Source organism: Meriones unguiculatus, chromosome 15 (genome assembly GCF_030254825.1).
Source record: "Meriones unguiculatus strain TT.TT164.6M chromosome 15, Bangor_MerUng_6.1, whole genome shotgun sequence".
NCBI lineage: Eukaryota > Metazoa > Chordata > Mammalia > Rodentia > Muridae > Meriones > Meriones unguiculatus.
Genome location: NC_083362.1, coordinates 18608900 through 18624004, shown reverse-complemented (window position 1 = coordinate 18624004; position 15105 = coordinate 18608900). Strand labels below are relative to the sequence as shown.

General features: G+C 41.0%; 1 protein-coding gene across 5 annotated transcripts in view; it reads right to left on the bottom strand.

Moving 5' to 3' along the window:
- The window catches only part of Efna5 (ephrin A5), a 274227-nt gene that overhangs the window by 35812 nt on the left and 223310 nt on the right, over nt 1-15105 (bottom strand). For all 5 annotated transcript variants that reach the window (XM_021642549.2, XM_021642550.2, XM_060368272.1 and 2 more), the window contains exon 2: nt 12816-13108. In XM_021642549.2, the coding sequence (XP_021498224.1) occupies nt 12816-13108 (293 nt within the window). The remainder of the gene's footprint in view (nt 1-12815; nt 13109-15105) is intronic.

Below are 15105 nucleotides of genomic sequence, written 5' to 3'. Positions count from 1 at the left end.
TGTAAATGATAGCTTTCAGAATCTCTGTCTGCCTCAGTCTGCCTTGGTTTCATGTAACCAGAATTCCCTGGATTACAACAACATCCAGAAGAGAAATTTCATCTTCTCTCAAGATTGAAACCACCATCACTGACATGACCTTTCCACTCACTCGAATCCTCTAGTGCCCATTTCAGACACATCACTTTCATTTTAAGACAATGTTCCCTCAGCTTAGCAGAAACAGCTGGGGAGTATGCTCAGTGAATCCTCAAACCTCCATCTCATAAAACGGAGTGGATCAGACGGTCTGGAAGTACAGTCCAACACCGGCAATTGTGCACCTTTGTTCCTGCAGGCAGACCAACACACTAAGGACGGCCCTCAGAACTGAGTCTCACCTCATACCTCAAGTCAGTGCTCTCTTCCATCTCTTTTAGAAAGAGTGGTGATCTTACAACACATTTCATTTTCAACGCTTTAAATGCTTTTATGAATATGTATTGCTTCCATTGGACTGTGAGCTCCTGGGAACAGAGGCTGTGTACTGTCACAGTGTATGCTACACAGAGAAAACACAACTCACTAGGCACAGACAATCTACTTAAACAAGTGGAAAATGACCCTCTCTGGCCCAGCAGACCATTTACAAATATGGTGCATAGTAAAAACCAGCCCTGAGTTGAGTTTCATTAGCAGATTTATAGACTTTCGAATGTAAGTATTTCAGGAAATAGCTTCAATAATTCTTCTTAAAGGGACTTTAATAATAAACATATCATACCTAAAGGTCAGAAATTCTGCTTTTTAATTAAACTAATAATCCAGCAGACATTATTGATTTAGCAATTACATTTAACATAAACATCATAAAAGCTGACACGCCCACAAAAAATCAAAAGGGTAGAGCTACGGCAACAGAGCGGAAGGAAATGGAAGCAACAGTGAGAAGAGCCAGGTGAAGGGTATTAATATCTCTGAGATGAGAATAACTTCTTTATAACTACCAAGGCTGTTCGTGGAATTAGCTTTCAAACATGACTTTCCGCTCACAGGTGAGAGCTAAGGACAAGGACTTTGGAGACAGCCTCCGTTTGCCCTGACTTGGACTCCTCTACCCATGAATAGTGCTTACCTGACCTGCCTGTGTTTTAGTTTCCTCATCAGAAAATGGCAGCAATAGTTGCCACAAGACAAAGATGAGGTGGCATTCTCTACAAGTCACTGTTCCACGGTAAGTACTACCACAAAATAAATAATTTCAATGGATTTAGATGTTAGCCCTCCCCACAAAAGAAACTGGTTTCCTCTCCGGCAACATGTTTCTCTTTCTCACAGACTCCTTAAAGGAGAATTAACAACCCTCATAACTTGAAGCATTTTAATTTTTCTAAATACTTTACACTGAAATGAACCACCTTCTCCATGCCTGTTCCTTTTCTTTTCTTTCAGAACAGGGTCTTGCTACACAGCCCTTGCTGACCTTCAACTCACTGTGTAGACCAGGCTGGCCTCATAATGATAAAGATCTTCCTGCTTCTGTCTCCCACACGCTGGGATTAAGAGTGTGTACTGCCATGCTTAGGAACTGATTGTGGGTCCTTGCTATTCTAACTTTTTTTTTTTTTTAAATCAGAAATTGGCTGAAGCTTGGTCTGGGATGTCTTCCCAACTCTAGGTGACCATCCTCAAGGAACCATTTCTACATATTAACTCCCAAACTTCATGCCAAAGGATTTCAAGTGTAACAAACCTCCAGTGTGGCCTGTAGTATAAAATCCATATTTCATAATATATGCATTTATAAAATAAAGAAGTCTTAATACTTCCAAGTTTATGGAGAATCAGAGATTAAAAAGAAATGTGTGTGTGTGTTATATGTCCATGAGTGCTTGCCCATGTTCATACATGCAGAGGAGAGGGAATATCAAATGTCTTCGACTGCTCTCCATCCTGTTTCTTTGAGACAGGGTCTCTTACTGGGCAAGAACAGCATCATTTTGCAGTCTGCTTGGCCACTGAACTTTGTGTATCAGCCTGTCTCTGTTCTTTGAGGCCGGGATAACTGGCACTGACAGCTATGGCACCTTTTTTCATGGATGCTGGGAATTTGAACTCAGGACCTCATCCTTCTACAGCAAGTGCTCTTAACCACTTAGCCATCTCCACAGCCTCCATGAATGGTGGATCTTAACTAGTAAGAGCAATGGTAATTGCAAATTACAGTATAATAACCGTGACAATGTACAGGCATGGGTTGCTCAGGGGCTAGGTAAGCAATCCCTGGCAGGTCATAACAATAGGCTGCAATGCTGAGATGCAAAAGCTTTGCAGCGTATCTACCAATGTCCACAATGCACTTTTGATTCTGTTAATGAAATTTAACCTCTGGGAAAAAAAAAAGAGTGAGGGCCCAGAAGAAACACACACTTTCAAAAGTCTGGCACAGAATGAAATGTCCTTGTCATGGCAAATGACACACCCTATTATGCCGTCATATTCTGACCCCACAAATCATCCAACAATACTGTAGTTTGTTTAGTGTTTGTTACCTATGCCTTTTATAGTACGTGACTCTCAATAATTAAGGCAAGAGGACATTTTCCTAAATATTTTACTTTAGTTACTTTCAAAACAGGCATTGCCCTCAGATCTGGAGTAGAGGGGATTTGCCAATCCTTGAAATCTGTCTTACTTTGGCTTCTTTAAAAATCCATATTATGAGGCTGGGGCTATAGCTCAGGGATAAAATATACAGTTAGCAACTGTGAGGCCTTGGGACCAGTCACTCACAGCAAACAATCTATTGTTATACATTACAAAATGCACAGATAACACTTAGACCTGGAGGCAGGCTCACTCGGGCACCAGCTTCCCCATCTAATACTGGGGAGAGTAACACCACCTCCCTCACAGATGAGGAATATACATAGTGCTTGGAACCACTGTGCATAGTACATGCACTAAATGCTAAATCACTATAATTATACCTAGGGGAATAATCGTTAGTCAGGGCAGAGTAAGCCTCTAGCAAAAGGCTGAACTACTCTTCATCTAATTCAGTGTGGGATCCGCCACACTTTCTGAGACGTGGCTGAACTCACTCTCCCCCAGCAAGACCCTTAAGCAATCTGTCAAAAGCAACACAAAAGGGGTCTTCAACTTAAGCTCGTTCTGATCGATTTCTTAAAATTCCACCTAAAACAAAGCAAACATTTCTAAGGTGAAGGGTGAGGACCACTAAAACTGTCAAAGCAAAACATATGCTGAAAGCAATCCATTCCAACCTCAGTGAGAATTGGTAAACAATTTACCTCAGTAGAGAATTAACTTTTAAAAATTTCACACACACACACACACACACACACACACACAAAAAAAATCAGGAAAGTCACATCTGGATTAGAACCCTATCTCGGAAGGTAATAGAAATCAGGTAAGTTAAAACAATGCACTGTCTTTAGTTTAAATTATCCAGAGCATGCTATTTGTTTTTAAGGGATTTGCATGCTAAGGGGATGCTAACTGCAGAGTAAAACTCAGCTTACTGTGATGTAGATAAAGTTGGCCAGAATATTATATATCTATGGAAATAATAAAATAAAATGAGAAGATATTATCATTACCATTTCTAACAATAATAGACAGGCTGGCTGTTCTCCAATTCATGATATTTCACTTTGGGGGCTCAGAAGGAATTAATATTTTGTAAAGATTTTAAAATTTTAAACTAAGCCTGGATATTGCATTTATATTAAGATTTTGTTCCTAATGTGGATTTTATACAATCTACATAAAAATATTTAATGGGAAAACAGCTTGTTGCCAAAGTCCACACATTTCCCCTATTAAGCAGAGGTAAGCCACATTCCCAGGAACCATATTTCAAGCTCACAAGATACTCGTGAACTAAAATAATGAACGATAACACCTCATTCTCTGCATTAATATTAAAGAAAAGAGAAAATAGAAAACTTTATAGCCACTATCAGTTCTGTGGACCATAAATCTCAAGTTTTGAGAATTGCTTCCCAAAAGGGTCTGAGCAGGATGAGTTGTGAGGAAGCTTCAAGAGCCTAGAGATATTTTTTAGCCAGCCAGGAAAGCACTGACACAGATTTCTACATATATCTGGCTGTGAAAAGTCTCATTTGTGGTGATTTATATTTGCTCATAAAGAACTCTGTAGATAATATAGGCCTGCTGTGAGGCTGTATGACAACTTTCAAACCAAGAGTTACAAGACCATAATGTTAAAATAGAGCAAGAACAGACAAGGGGTAAACCCTGCAGAAATGGTGTTTTTTCTGATGAAAGATCACAACCCCGTTATTTCTGCATGGGCCACATTCAGTCAACTTTCACTGTTGTATGTGTCTCATGGGAAAAAAACTGGGGTTTTCTATACTAGAAAGTGTTAAATTCACACCCTCCCCCGAGATTGACTATGCATTTGATGTGTGCATTCTTGTGCAATTTATAAAAAATCACACTTACACACCATCACACTGAAGTCTGATTGCCTTAGTGAGTTACTAAAGGAAACACAGAATAGTATACGACAACCCAAAGTCAATGAAGTACAAACTCTGTGATTCCAAGTGTCGCGGGTGTGCTATTTCCATTTTCATCTGTTCTATGTAACACCACGTGCACATAAAAACAGGAGCCCATCAAACTACAGTTGGTTCACTCTGAAACCAAATGAATGCATTCCATGTTTCTAAGGCTGAGAACTGCCGCTCCTATGTGACATTACCCAATTAATCAAGAGACTTATTTCTGGAGATGTGGCCACTTTTGACATTTAGGATCCAGAAAAAGAGCAATCCTTTAATTTGTTTCCCTTTCGGTGTTTATTCGAAGCGTGGTAAGAGGAAGTAAAGGGTGAGTGACATGATTTCTTTTCATCCCTCAGGAGGTCAGAATTCTCCATGCTTTCTCCATCTCATAATGGCATCCTGAGATCTCACAAGGAGTACAAATAAAAATGACTTTGTTTTTGAACTTATCTGAATGTCATAGCCTTTGCAAAACTCAGACAATGGGAAGGCTGCCTAGGAGTGTTCGGCTTCTTGTGGGTGAGAGCAACTCCCAATTACTCAGAACTTGTCACAGCACCCAGAATGCTCTCAGCGTCAACATCTCTGAAGCAGTGATGTTCCCTGGCATTAATTTCTCTGTGTCTCTTAATGTCGGTTAAGTTGCGTTTTTCCTTTCACCTGCTCACTTAACAAAATATGCATCTCTTTTTAAAAACTATAAACATTTGACAGAGTGATACTGTGAAAAGGTTAAGAAAAATAATAATAATGGAGTCCTGAAAAACATCCTGTGGTCCTGTCATCTGCTGTGTCTCTTTGTCTCACTCAGGCCACCTGGGGTGAGGCATGAAGCCACCACAAAGCCTGGACGCTGCATTCAGTGTTCAGCGGCACTGAGACTGCACGCCACAGCCTCTCACTCAGAAGGTTGACACAGCATCTGGCAATAAACAATTGTTTCCATAAGAGAAAATTACAATTAACACAGGAAACGTCTTCTGAGGTCCCCAAACATTTTACAGGTTGTTTATTGAACTTCCACGTAAGGACTCTTCAACCCATTCATGCTTTCCTAAAAGATGGCCAGGGACAGCTTGAACCAGAAGCAGTTCTCTAAGCTCATTCTTTAAATAAAAAGGCACAATCGTGTAGGCTCACAAGAGAGCTGTAAAAGTACACAAAGAGAATAAAAATGACTATCATCGGAGAGAAAACTAAGACTATCATTGAAAAATGTCCAATGTCCAACTGGAGAAAAAATGTTTGCATTCTATTTTAAAAATAAAACAAAACTTTATAAAAAGCTGGTTTTTTAAATTTCTTCTCTAGAAAATATTAAAATCTGTCAGTTTTCTAAAAATTACTTTGGACTTTTTCTGTCAATAGAACAGGCCTTGAAATACCATTCTTTAGGAAGGTGCTTTAAAAACAAAAACAAAAACAAAAACTGAGGGAGTAATCTAGCATTTGATAATAGTTCTTCTGGACGTTTCTGTTATGAAGGCCTTGAATCTCAGAACAGTTGCTGCTAGAGCAAATAATGCCAAAAGAAGGGCTCAATTGAAAAGAAGAAGATACATACACGTGTGTATATACATACATGTGTGCACCCACACACGGTAAACAAGAAGAACAGGTATGGAGGTATTAGTCAAGAGAAAACAGTATTTCCAAGTTGCTTCTCCTGAAAGAGTAAACAGCATGCTTGGTTAAAAAAAAATATCATCTCCTGTTTTGATAATTGTGCTACTTTTACATCCCATTTCAGTAAGAATATGCATTGAAAAAAGTGGACTGGTGAACTTCTGAAAGCAAAATAATAGACTTAACTTAACGTAGACTACCAAAGGGAGCCATTCCAAATCCAGAGACTGTACAGGGCATTCAAGACAACCTAGATAAATGAAGTCTGACATCACTCTTCACAGGAATATTGAAACTAGTTTCCAGGTGTAATCTTCATATTTTTATGCCTTTTTAAAAAAAAAAATAAAGTGCAATTTGGGCTATTCAAGGTAACAAAGTTTTGTAGGATGCAAGTCATCTTGGACAAGGACTGTTAAATACACCTGCTTGGCAGGCACGTCTTTAAAAGTTCATTTCCTGAATCTTGGGAATAAGAAAGACTGTGGTGAAGAAAAGGGAAGCTGGGTAAGCTTCTCCATCGACACACTAGCATCGAGGACAACAGGAAGGGGCTAGAAGCCGGCTCAGAGGCTAAGAACACTGCTTTTCCGGAGGACCTGCGTTCAATTCCAAGTGCCACATGGCACCTGCCTGTAATCCCAGTTCCCGGGAATCTGATGCCCTCCTCTGGCTCACAAGGGCACTGCATACAGACAAAACATCCATACACATAGGCAATGGGAGTACACATCTTTAATCCCAGCACTCAAGGCAGAGGCAGGTGGATCTCTGTGAGTCTGAGACCAGCCTGGTCTACAAGAGTGAGTTTCAGGACAGCCAGAGCTACACTGAGAAACCCGTGTTAAAAACAAAAATCAATAAATAAAATAAAACAAAAATAAAATAAACAAACAAATCTTTCGAAGAATTGAAAGACTCATGCCCAAGGCTGCAATGACCAGAGAGAAAGAATACAATTAAAAAAAAAAAAATTTAAAATCACATTCTCCTCTTTGTCAATGCCATGTTATTTCTACAAAACTAAAAACATAAGCAAGCGATCTTGCTGCTGCAGAGTTGCCATACAAAGGCTTTAAAATTCATCTTTTCCCTGTATGTGGACACTATTATGACACATTCATTCAGGTTTTATTTACTGGGAAGCTCTTCTAGGTGTGCTATTTTATACTATTTCTCCTCGAAAACACACATTTTTTTTTTTTTTTCGCCAGTGTCTTGGCCAAGTGGATTCTCTGTGTTGTTGAGTCCTCACTGGTTTTATAAACACTTCCATAAGAAATTATACTCAGAGTCCCGCACAATTCACCTACAGGAAAAGCTTTTAGAGCCAACTGGCAAGTGAAGGAGTTTCTCCTTTGAATGTTCTGTTTTTCTGATGACTCTCATACCTACAATCGGTTGTTCAATAACCACACAGTACAATCAGTTTCTCGAGTGGATATGGGTCCTTATATGAAACTGTATCTTAGGAAGTTAGGCTATTTTGTTAAGAAAATAAACTTGGCAGGACATGCCAGAATTGTCTCACGGCCTAAGACAAAGTGATAGACTACTGAAATACATGGCGTGTTGACAGTTACTTTGCAATCAGGGAGCAATACGCTACGGATATATGAAAAGCATGCCCGTGCAGAGAACGTGGCCAGCAATGAGGCAGGTGTAGCAGGGACTACCACCCTCTGCCTTAACGCCGTCATCTTTCAGGAAATGACGCTGCTCTGTATGTAGTAGGTCATTCACTGCGATTCACTAATTCAGGGTCATGGGGATAATCAAAACTCAATTTGGACCCTGTGGACTATCTATGCAACGACTATAGGATTGTTGTCTCAGAAAATGCAACTTTTCTGGCTTTGGAAGTTACCTAGAGAGTCGGGAGTGCATTTCTCAGATAGGAAGGCATCCACTGGAGAGCTGAAGATGCAGCAATGCCTCTGCTCTCTGCAATGAGCCACCACACCTGCCCAACACTCATATGGGGGCTGATGATCCAATCACAGCTCCTCACACTTGTCTGGCAAGTACTTTATCCACCAAGTCACCTATGGAAACCATCTCTATTCTTGTAGAAGTGTAAACAACAACAACAAAAAGTAACAAAGTCTATTCTTCCTTTTGAAGTACAGGAGACCTTAGATTGTATCTTTGCATTTCTTCTAAGTTGCATGTGCCCCAATTTCTTCTCCCGTTAGTCACTTTGTACCTGCATGAGCCTTTTACAAATTATCTGACTGACCTTTACCTCAATTTCTTTATACACACACACACACACACACACACACACACACACACACAAAAGAACGCTATCTCACAGTACCATTTTAATGACAAAGTACTCAGAACAGTACTTAAAACACAGCATTGCTCCGTAAACACTATTTACTTTTAGTTATTGAACACGTTCTCCATGACAAACAATATAATACATGCCACAGGGCAGAAACAGCTAAGAACAATAAATCATAAATATTTAATGTCAGGAGTGATAAGTGCCCGAGAAACAATAATTGCACAAGACAGTATCATTCTCTAGAATGATAAAGAAAGGGTTGTTTTTTTATAGTTTTATTCAGACTTTCGGATAAAGACATTTAACATCACACCTCTAAAAAAAAGAGTGAGAGGAAGGGACATGAATGAGGAGGCAGGAAGACATCCCAGTGGCCAGACCCCAACACTGGGGTGTGCTGAGTAGCTACATGGAATAGGATGGAGGAGAGGGAGGAAGTCAGAAAGGGTGAGGTCTGGGAAAGGAAGAAGACAGCCATGGAACACCTTGCTGCCGTGGTTCGGATGGGATGGAACCAGGCTGGCAAAGCAGTGCCGGGAGCCTGGGGACTCAGAGGAGCCTGGGCACGAGAATACGGACAGAAGTGACACGGAGAGCAGAGCTCCAACACCGCTCTCTGCGTGCTCTCAAAGACTTGCCCTTTGGCTCTGTTTACTGATACCTACTAGGCACCATGTCCGGCCTTTGCACAGATGTTATCTCTTAGCTGAAGCCGCAGACCTCAGATAAAAATTAATAACACGAGGATATTAAAGTTCCAAGCAATTTCTGAAATCATTCATTTCAGCCACATTATGTCACAGATGTAGACTCAGAACTCCAAGATATCAGATGATTTACTCAAGTTCAAATAGCTCATTACAGCGGCGTAAGGGCCAGGTAATCACTGTGCTTTGCGCTTCAGCACGAGAGTGTCTTCAAACTGATATTTCCACAGACTTAAACAAAAAAAGCTTAATGTCCTTGTTTTAGTGATTTCTCTTATCTCTTCTCACTGAGACATGAGAACAGAAACAATTCTAAAAGTGTTCTCTATAGGTTAATATTTATGAGAAACATCTCTGAAGCATGTTCTTTTAATTTCTAAAATTTCTATTTCCTTATGAAAACGCATCCTTTGGGCATTGGGTTCAAAGCTGTGGTCTGCTAATACGTAGGGCCACGTTCCTAGACATCGCTATCACAGGGTGTATTTGGGTTGACCATGCCTGGTATGACGTCTATATAAATGACCTTTGTAGGCTAGAGGCAGTTCTGAAAACTGTTACTACTGATAGAAACGCCACTGATCTTTTCATGGTCCCTTTAGGATGCCAGCCTCTTATGTTAGCTACCATGGATTCAAAATTGCTGGTCAGATTCAGGAGTGGCCCCAGTAAGCCACCACTCTGGTCTGCGGCCTGTGCCTGAGGGAAGGACAGCAGGGACAAGCACTCTCTTGGGATAAAGGAGCTGGAATGGCGAAGGACACTCCAACCTGAAGGTAACAGACATGTCATACATAGAGTCAACCACTGCATTTTCTTAATTTACATAACACTAAGAAATTATGAAGGAAAAACAGTTTTATCACAATGCAGCAGATATTGACGAGAACTCTGATTTGTGTCTTGTCTTAGTCCACGTACCCATGCTTTGAAACGCCTGCCTTTCCTTCCCACCAAATCTGTTTCTAGCCGACTTCTGGCACCCTACCTCACAATGGAGCTGAAACCAAAGGGGGGCAGACACTAGGCCATACATTTCTTCCTCTTCCTGTTTCTGGAGAAGTGAGGAGAGACGCTATGAGACTTGGTCCCTTGTCCTCACTACTGTTGGACAATTTAGCTTGTTTCTGAGATGGGCGTAACAAGTGTGAAAAAAGCTGTTCATGCTGTTCATCCCACGCATCTTAGGAGAAAGGAGATTCGACCAAGGGCCAATTTTCCCCCTAGGAATCCCGTGCTTTAATTATGAGCCGAGCACATTGCACGTGCTGAGATGCGCAGCCGTGTTAGCTGTGCCACTGCTCTCAACAGAGAAAGACAGAGGAGCCTCTCCTGGCAGCGGAGAGGGAGGGACACTTTTGTGGGTTGAAAACATGGTTGAAAATCCCATTTAATTGAACATCAGGCCACCGTGCGTCTTGTAAATGAACATCGCTTTGCTGCTTAATTTTGTGCTATTTTACCTTTCATTAAAAAAAGTAATTTAAGTTAAACTCAGCTGAACAGCAAAAAAAAAAAAAAAAAGCTCTTGATATTTTGAAGCATTTTGGAACAATTACTTTGACAGGAGCCCTTGACAGTTAAATGACTCCGTTAAATGAATGTTATAGAAGACACATAATGATTTTTAGTGAAATATTGAATTTAACCACAAAACCTAGTCATAAGCACTACAGTATATGTGAATAACATCTTGCTGATGAACCTCAGTGGATTCTATAATTTCTAATAATCATGCAATCAACTAGTTAGCCCGTGAGTGTGTTTCCCATCTTGATGTTATCTCTTTATTTTCAGTTCACGCTTTTGTTGGTATTTAAGTCTGAAAAGTCAATAAGAGGATACCAGTTCTGGTAGGAACTTCCTCTCACAGCACAGTATCTCACAGTTGGAGAATAAATGAAGTTAATGCCACCCCACAACTGAATACCTCCTCTTTCCTTCCCCTCCTCTCCTGAATGGGATTCTTTCAGAAAGGAAGAGCACAGTGAAGCTGTGGGCGCACTGCCTGTGTGCGTGAGGGGTCACTGCATGCCAGGGCTTCCTGCATCTGCGAGACTCAATCTTCCTTTTCTTATTTTTATGGACCGAATGTGAGATGGTATCAAGGCTCTTTACATGTTTTCTCATGACTAACAACTGAAGTATGCACCAAAATAATAAAACTGGTACTGTTCAATTTCCTCTTAAAATTCAATTTCAATATAAGTGAGAGAGCTGTGGCGCCGCTGAAATCTGACTGGCTGTAAAATTCTGTTTTCTGAAGATGGAGAGGAGCTAGAAAGCTCAGCAGATCTAAACCATGTGGGTGGAGACATTTGGATGGAAGAACTGAGTCAGAAAAACAGGAATGTTCTCTATCTTGTTTGTCTGGCTCACTGATGTGGAAGAAGGATGCCAAGCATTTAGGGTGGAATCAGGTGGATTTCCACACAGCGGGAGCAACCGCACTTCCGGATTCCTGAAGCCAGTGAGCATCAGGTCTTTCTGAGTCCCCACTGGCCCTGTCAGTAGCTGTCCTTACCCGAACTGCCTCTTTACAGGTCTGACACTTACAGAACATAGGAAGTATCTTCACCTCACACCTCCCACGTCAGAGCCAACACGAGCTTTAACAAACGTACCATGAACAAACAAGGCCTCATGCCCTTCAGACAACAGTGAACTGGGGAAGACTAGACTATTTAAGTATTTTATACAAAAACAAAACAAAACAAAACAAAAAGCTAAGCACCAAGAGGCCTACAGTTAGCATCACGGATAACCCTGTTACTCAGTGTGTGGTCCGTGGGCCGGCAACATGAATGTTACCTGGGACCTTTATGAACGCAGAATCGTAGGCCCCTACCTCAGATCTCCAGCCGACATCCGGATGACAACGAGACCTCCAAGTATCTCGTGCATAGTAAAGTCTGAGAAGCATTTAGGAATAAGCTATGACAGTGTGACACCTGCAGAGGTGATGCTGCTCTGCTTGGAATGGAGAACACAGCAGGCCATGGCACGTGATTGGCGCAGCTCTGCTGAGAACATTCGGGTTCTCTCAGGACAGCCACTCCGTGCTCACAGGTGAGAAGCCAGCTCCCCTGGAACTCTTCCTAGATACCTCCTCACACTTGCCTGTCTAAAGACACAGCTGCTCCTAATAATTCCTTTTCTCCTTGGTGCAAAGCAAGTATTTATCATCAGCACGTTGACATTTGCAGGAGTTGTGGCTTTCTCCATTAAAACTGTGGCTGCCTAAGAGGATAGTGCTGACACCTGAATAAGAAATGCAACAACTCCAAGTTATGTAAATTTAATTATTTCCTTTAATTTTTTTTTCAGGAATCTTTTTCCTTTCTCCAAGCTTTAAAAAAAAAAAAAAAAGTCCTGGCAATTTTCATTTAAAAGAAACACAAGTCAGCAATGGTTCACTGGACAGGCTGACACGCAATTTCATAGGGGAAGAGGCGCTGTGTCTCTAATCTAATTTGGGCTCTCAATTCCCAGCTAACGTAGCTAGGGACTGTGATGTATGCATTCACAAGGAGACATCTGAAATGCAGAGTCCAGCTCTGCACGTCTCCAAAACATAGGTCAGGGAGAAAAAAAATCAGTCTGAGCTTTGCAGCTGCCACACAAGGTAACAAATCTCCATGTACTCACAGATGTAGAAGTACTCTCGGCCTGGCCTGAATTCAAATCCTAGGGAGAAGGGAGTGAAGAGCTGGAATTTTTCGGAGAACTTCAGTGGTCCGTTTGGAGAGTGAGGCCGGTTACACTCCCATCTCTTGAAGCCCTTGGAAGTGTGGTCGCAGGCGCTGTAGCCGTCAAAGTTGACCATGTAGAGAATATACCGCTCCGTCTTATCTTCCGGGACAGAGTCCTCATAGTGGGGGCAGAAAACGTCCAGGTAGTCATTGATACAGACATCGATGTGGTAGTCACCCCTTTGGAATCTGTTGGAAATAGGAGGAAATAATAAGAAAAGCATTCATACAGGGAGGTCTTCCTGTTTGGAATCAACAACTGTATCCTTCACCAATTCTGGAACTAAAGCATTCAGCACGAAAAGTCCTTACTGAACACTGTTACGATTCATAGCCTGATTTGAAGTGTTACAAACGCACATGCACACACCCTGCAAAACCCTGCTTCAGTTCAATTTTATAAATCTTGGGCTTCTCTGTTTTAATTAATATCTTTCCTAATCAGCTGAAAAGCACTTCACAAGACAAAGTGAAGTGGGAAGCATCAGAAGGGTCAATCTTTCTCAGTCTAAAATCATGGCAGGAAAGCTTACAAAATAAACAAATAAATAAACAACAGAAACATTTTTAATAAAAAAAAAGCTTTTGTTTTTAGCTAGTGAGGAAATTCTTCCCTAAGCCTCAGAAAGGTTCACCATAAAACTGTGTTACTGCTGAAATACAACATTCATAAAGTCCCATAATCCTCAGGCCGGACAATCAGTCTCACATGAACACTTCCCAGGGATGATGAGCTGGTCAGTTCCATTTTTGGACATCTCTAAATGTTAGAAACTTTCTTCCTATATTGAGCATAAATCTGCTTCTGTGTAATTTCTATCCACTGATCCTACTTCTGCTGCCTGGAGTTACAAAGGGCGAATTTAATTCCTCTTCTACAAGGTAGTCCATAAAACATTTAGAGATGTCAGCGGTGTCTGTGTGCTCCTTTCCTTGCGAATGAAAATCCTTGTTCCTTTGGTAATCTCTGGGAGGGTTCCCAGGCTCCTTCTCATTCTCAGAGCCCCATCAAGCCCTCCAGTCTCCCAATGAGTGCTTAAAACGTATGAGCCAAGCATAAATGAGACCTTCAGCACCCTGGTACTAACGTGCAGCCTGGGAGAAATAAACCACTTTTATTCTCAATGCTAAATATTCCCTGACAATGATTCCCTCTGGAGAGGCAACACAGGAAGTGATAGCACTCCTCACTGAGTGAACATGCTGGCTTTAAGAAGTGGATCTGGTGAGTGGAAGTCATACATCATCTGGAGCCTCAATTTCCTTACACATAAGATATGACAACAATGAGGACCTGTCCTGCTTGCCTCCCATGGCCCCTCAAGTCTCAGAGGAGAAAGTACTGGAAGAGCATCTTGAGGTTTCAAAGTACCAATTCATGTGAGAGAATCAAGAGGAAGTTATCAGAACATTCGCGTTTCAGTGAGGATCCTCAAAAACACGCCATTTCTTATGAAGAGAACCAAGAGTGTTTCTTTGTGCTCATAATGATCATGAGTTTACCTTTTCTTCATCACTGGCAGACAATGAGTCAAGATGCAAGGAAAGACTGTTCCTTTTAAAAGATTTCTGAACATCAAGGTAACATCACCGCTAAAGTACAAAGAAAAGACATTACAATGTTCAGATAAAAGGGTGCTGGGCCATGAATCATCAGTACTCAAGAGTGGCCTGACAGTTTTGGATGAGAGCCAGACAAGAGCTGTAGCAGAAGGCGATGCCCAGATGCACTTTATACTATTATATTAGTATTATAGATTTTAAAGACATTCAAGGGGGAAGTTTTTTTTTCTTTCCCTAAGTGTCACTCATGCTAGCTTAACTAGCATTTGAAAGTGCTCAAATTGAAAATGGAAATTAAAACTGTTGTTACCTGGACTTGTTCTGCTACTCCTTTATTCTATAATTCTGTTTTTCTACAATTATAAGCCACAATGTCACATTTTTTGGGGGGGTACTCTAGGTTTAGTTTATTTCTGTCCTTGTCCTTGTTAATGTTACTAAAATTTTAATAAAGCAAACTATGAAATTGAAAACTCACTCTACACTGGTTGACCAGTACTCCCTTTAGGTGATGCTGTACTTGTATGTGAGGTAAATGAAGTACCAAGGTGTCTATTTTAAATATGTGACGGTTCTCCTATTATTTCTGAAGATGAAAATCCATCACAGTCAATTTGCACTTC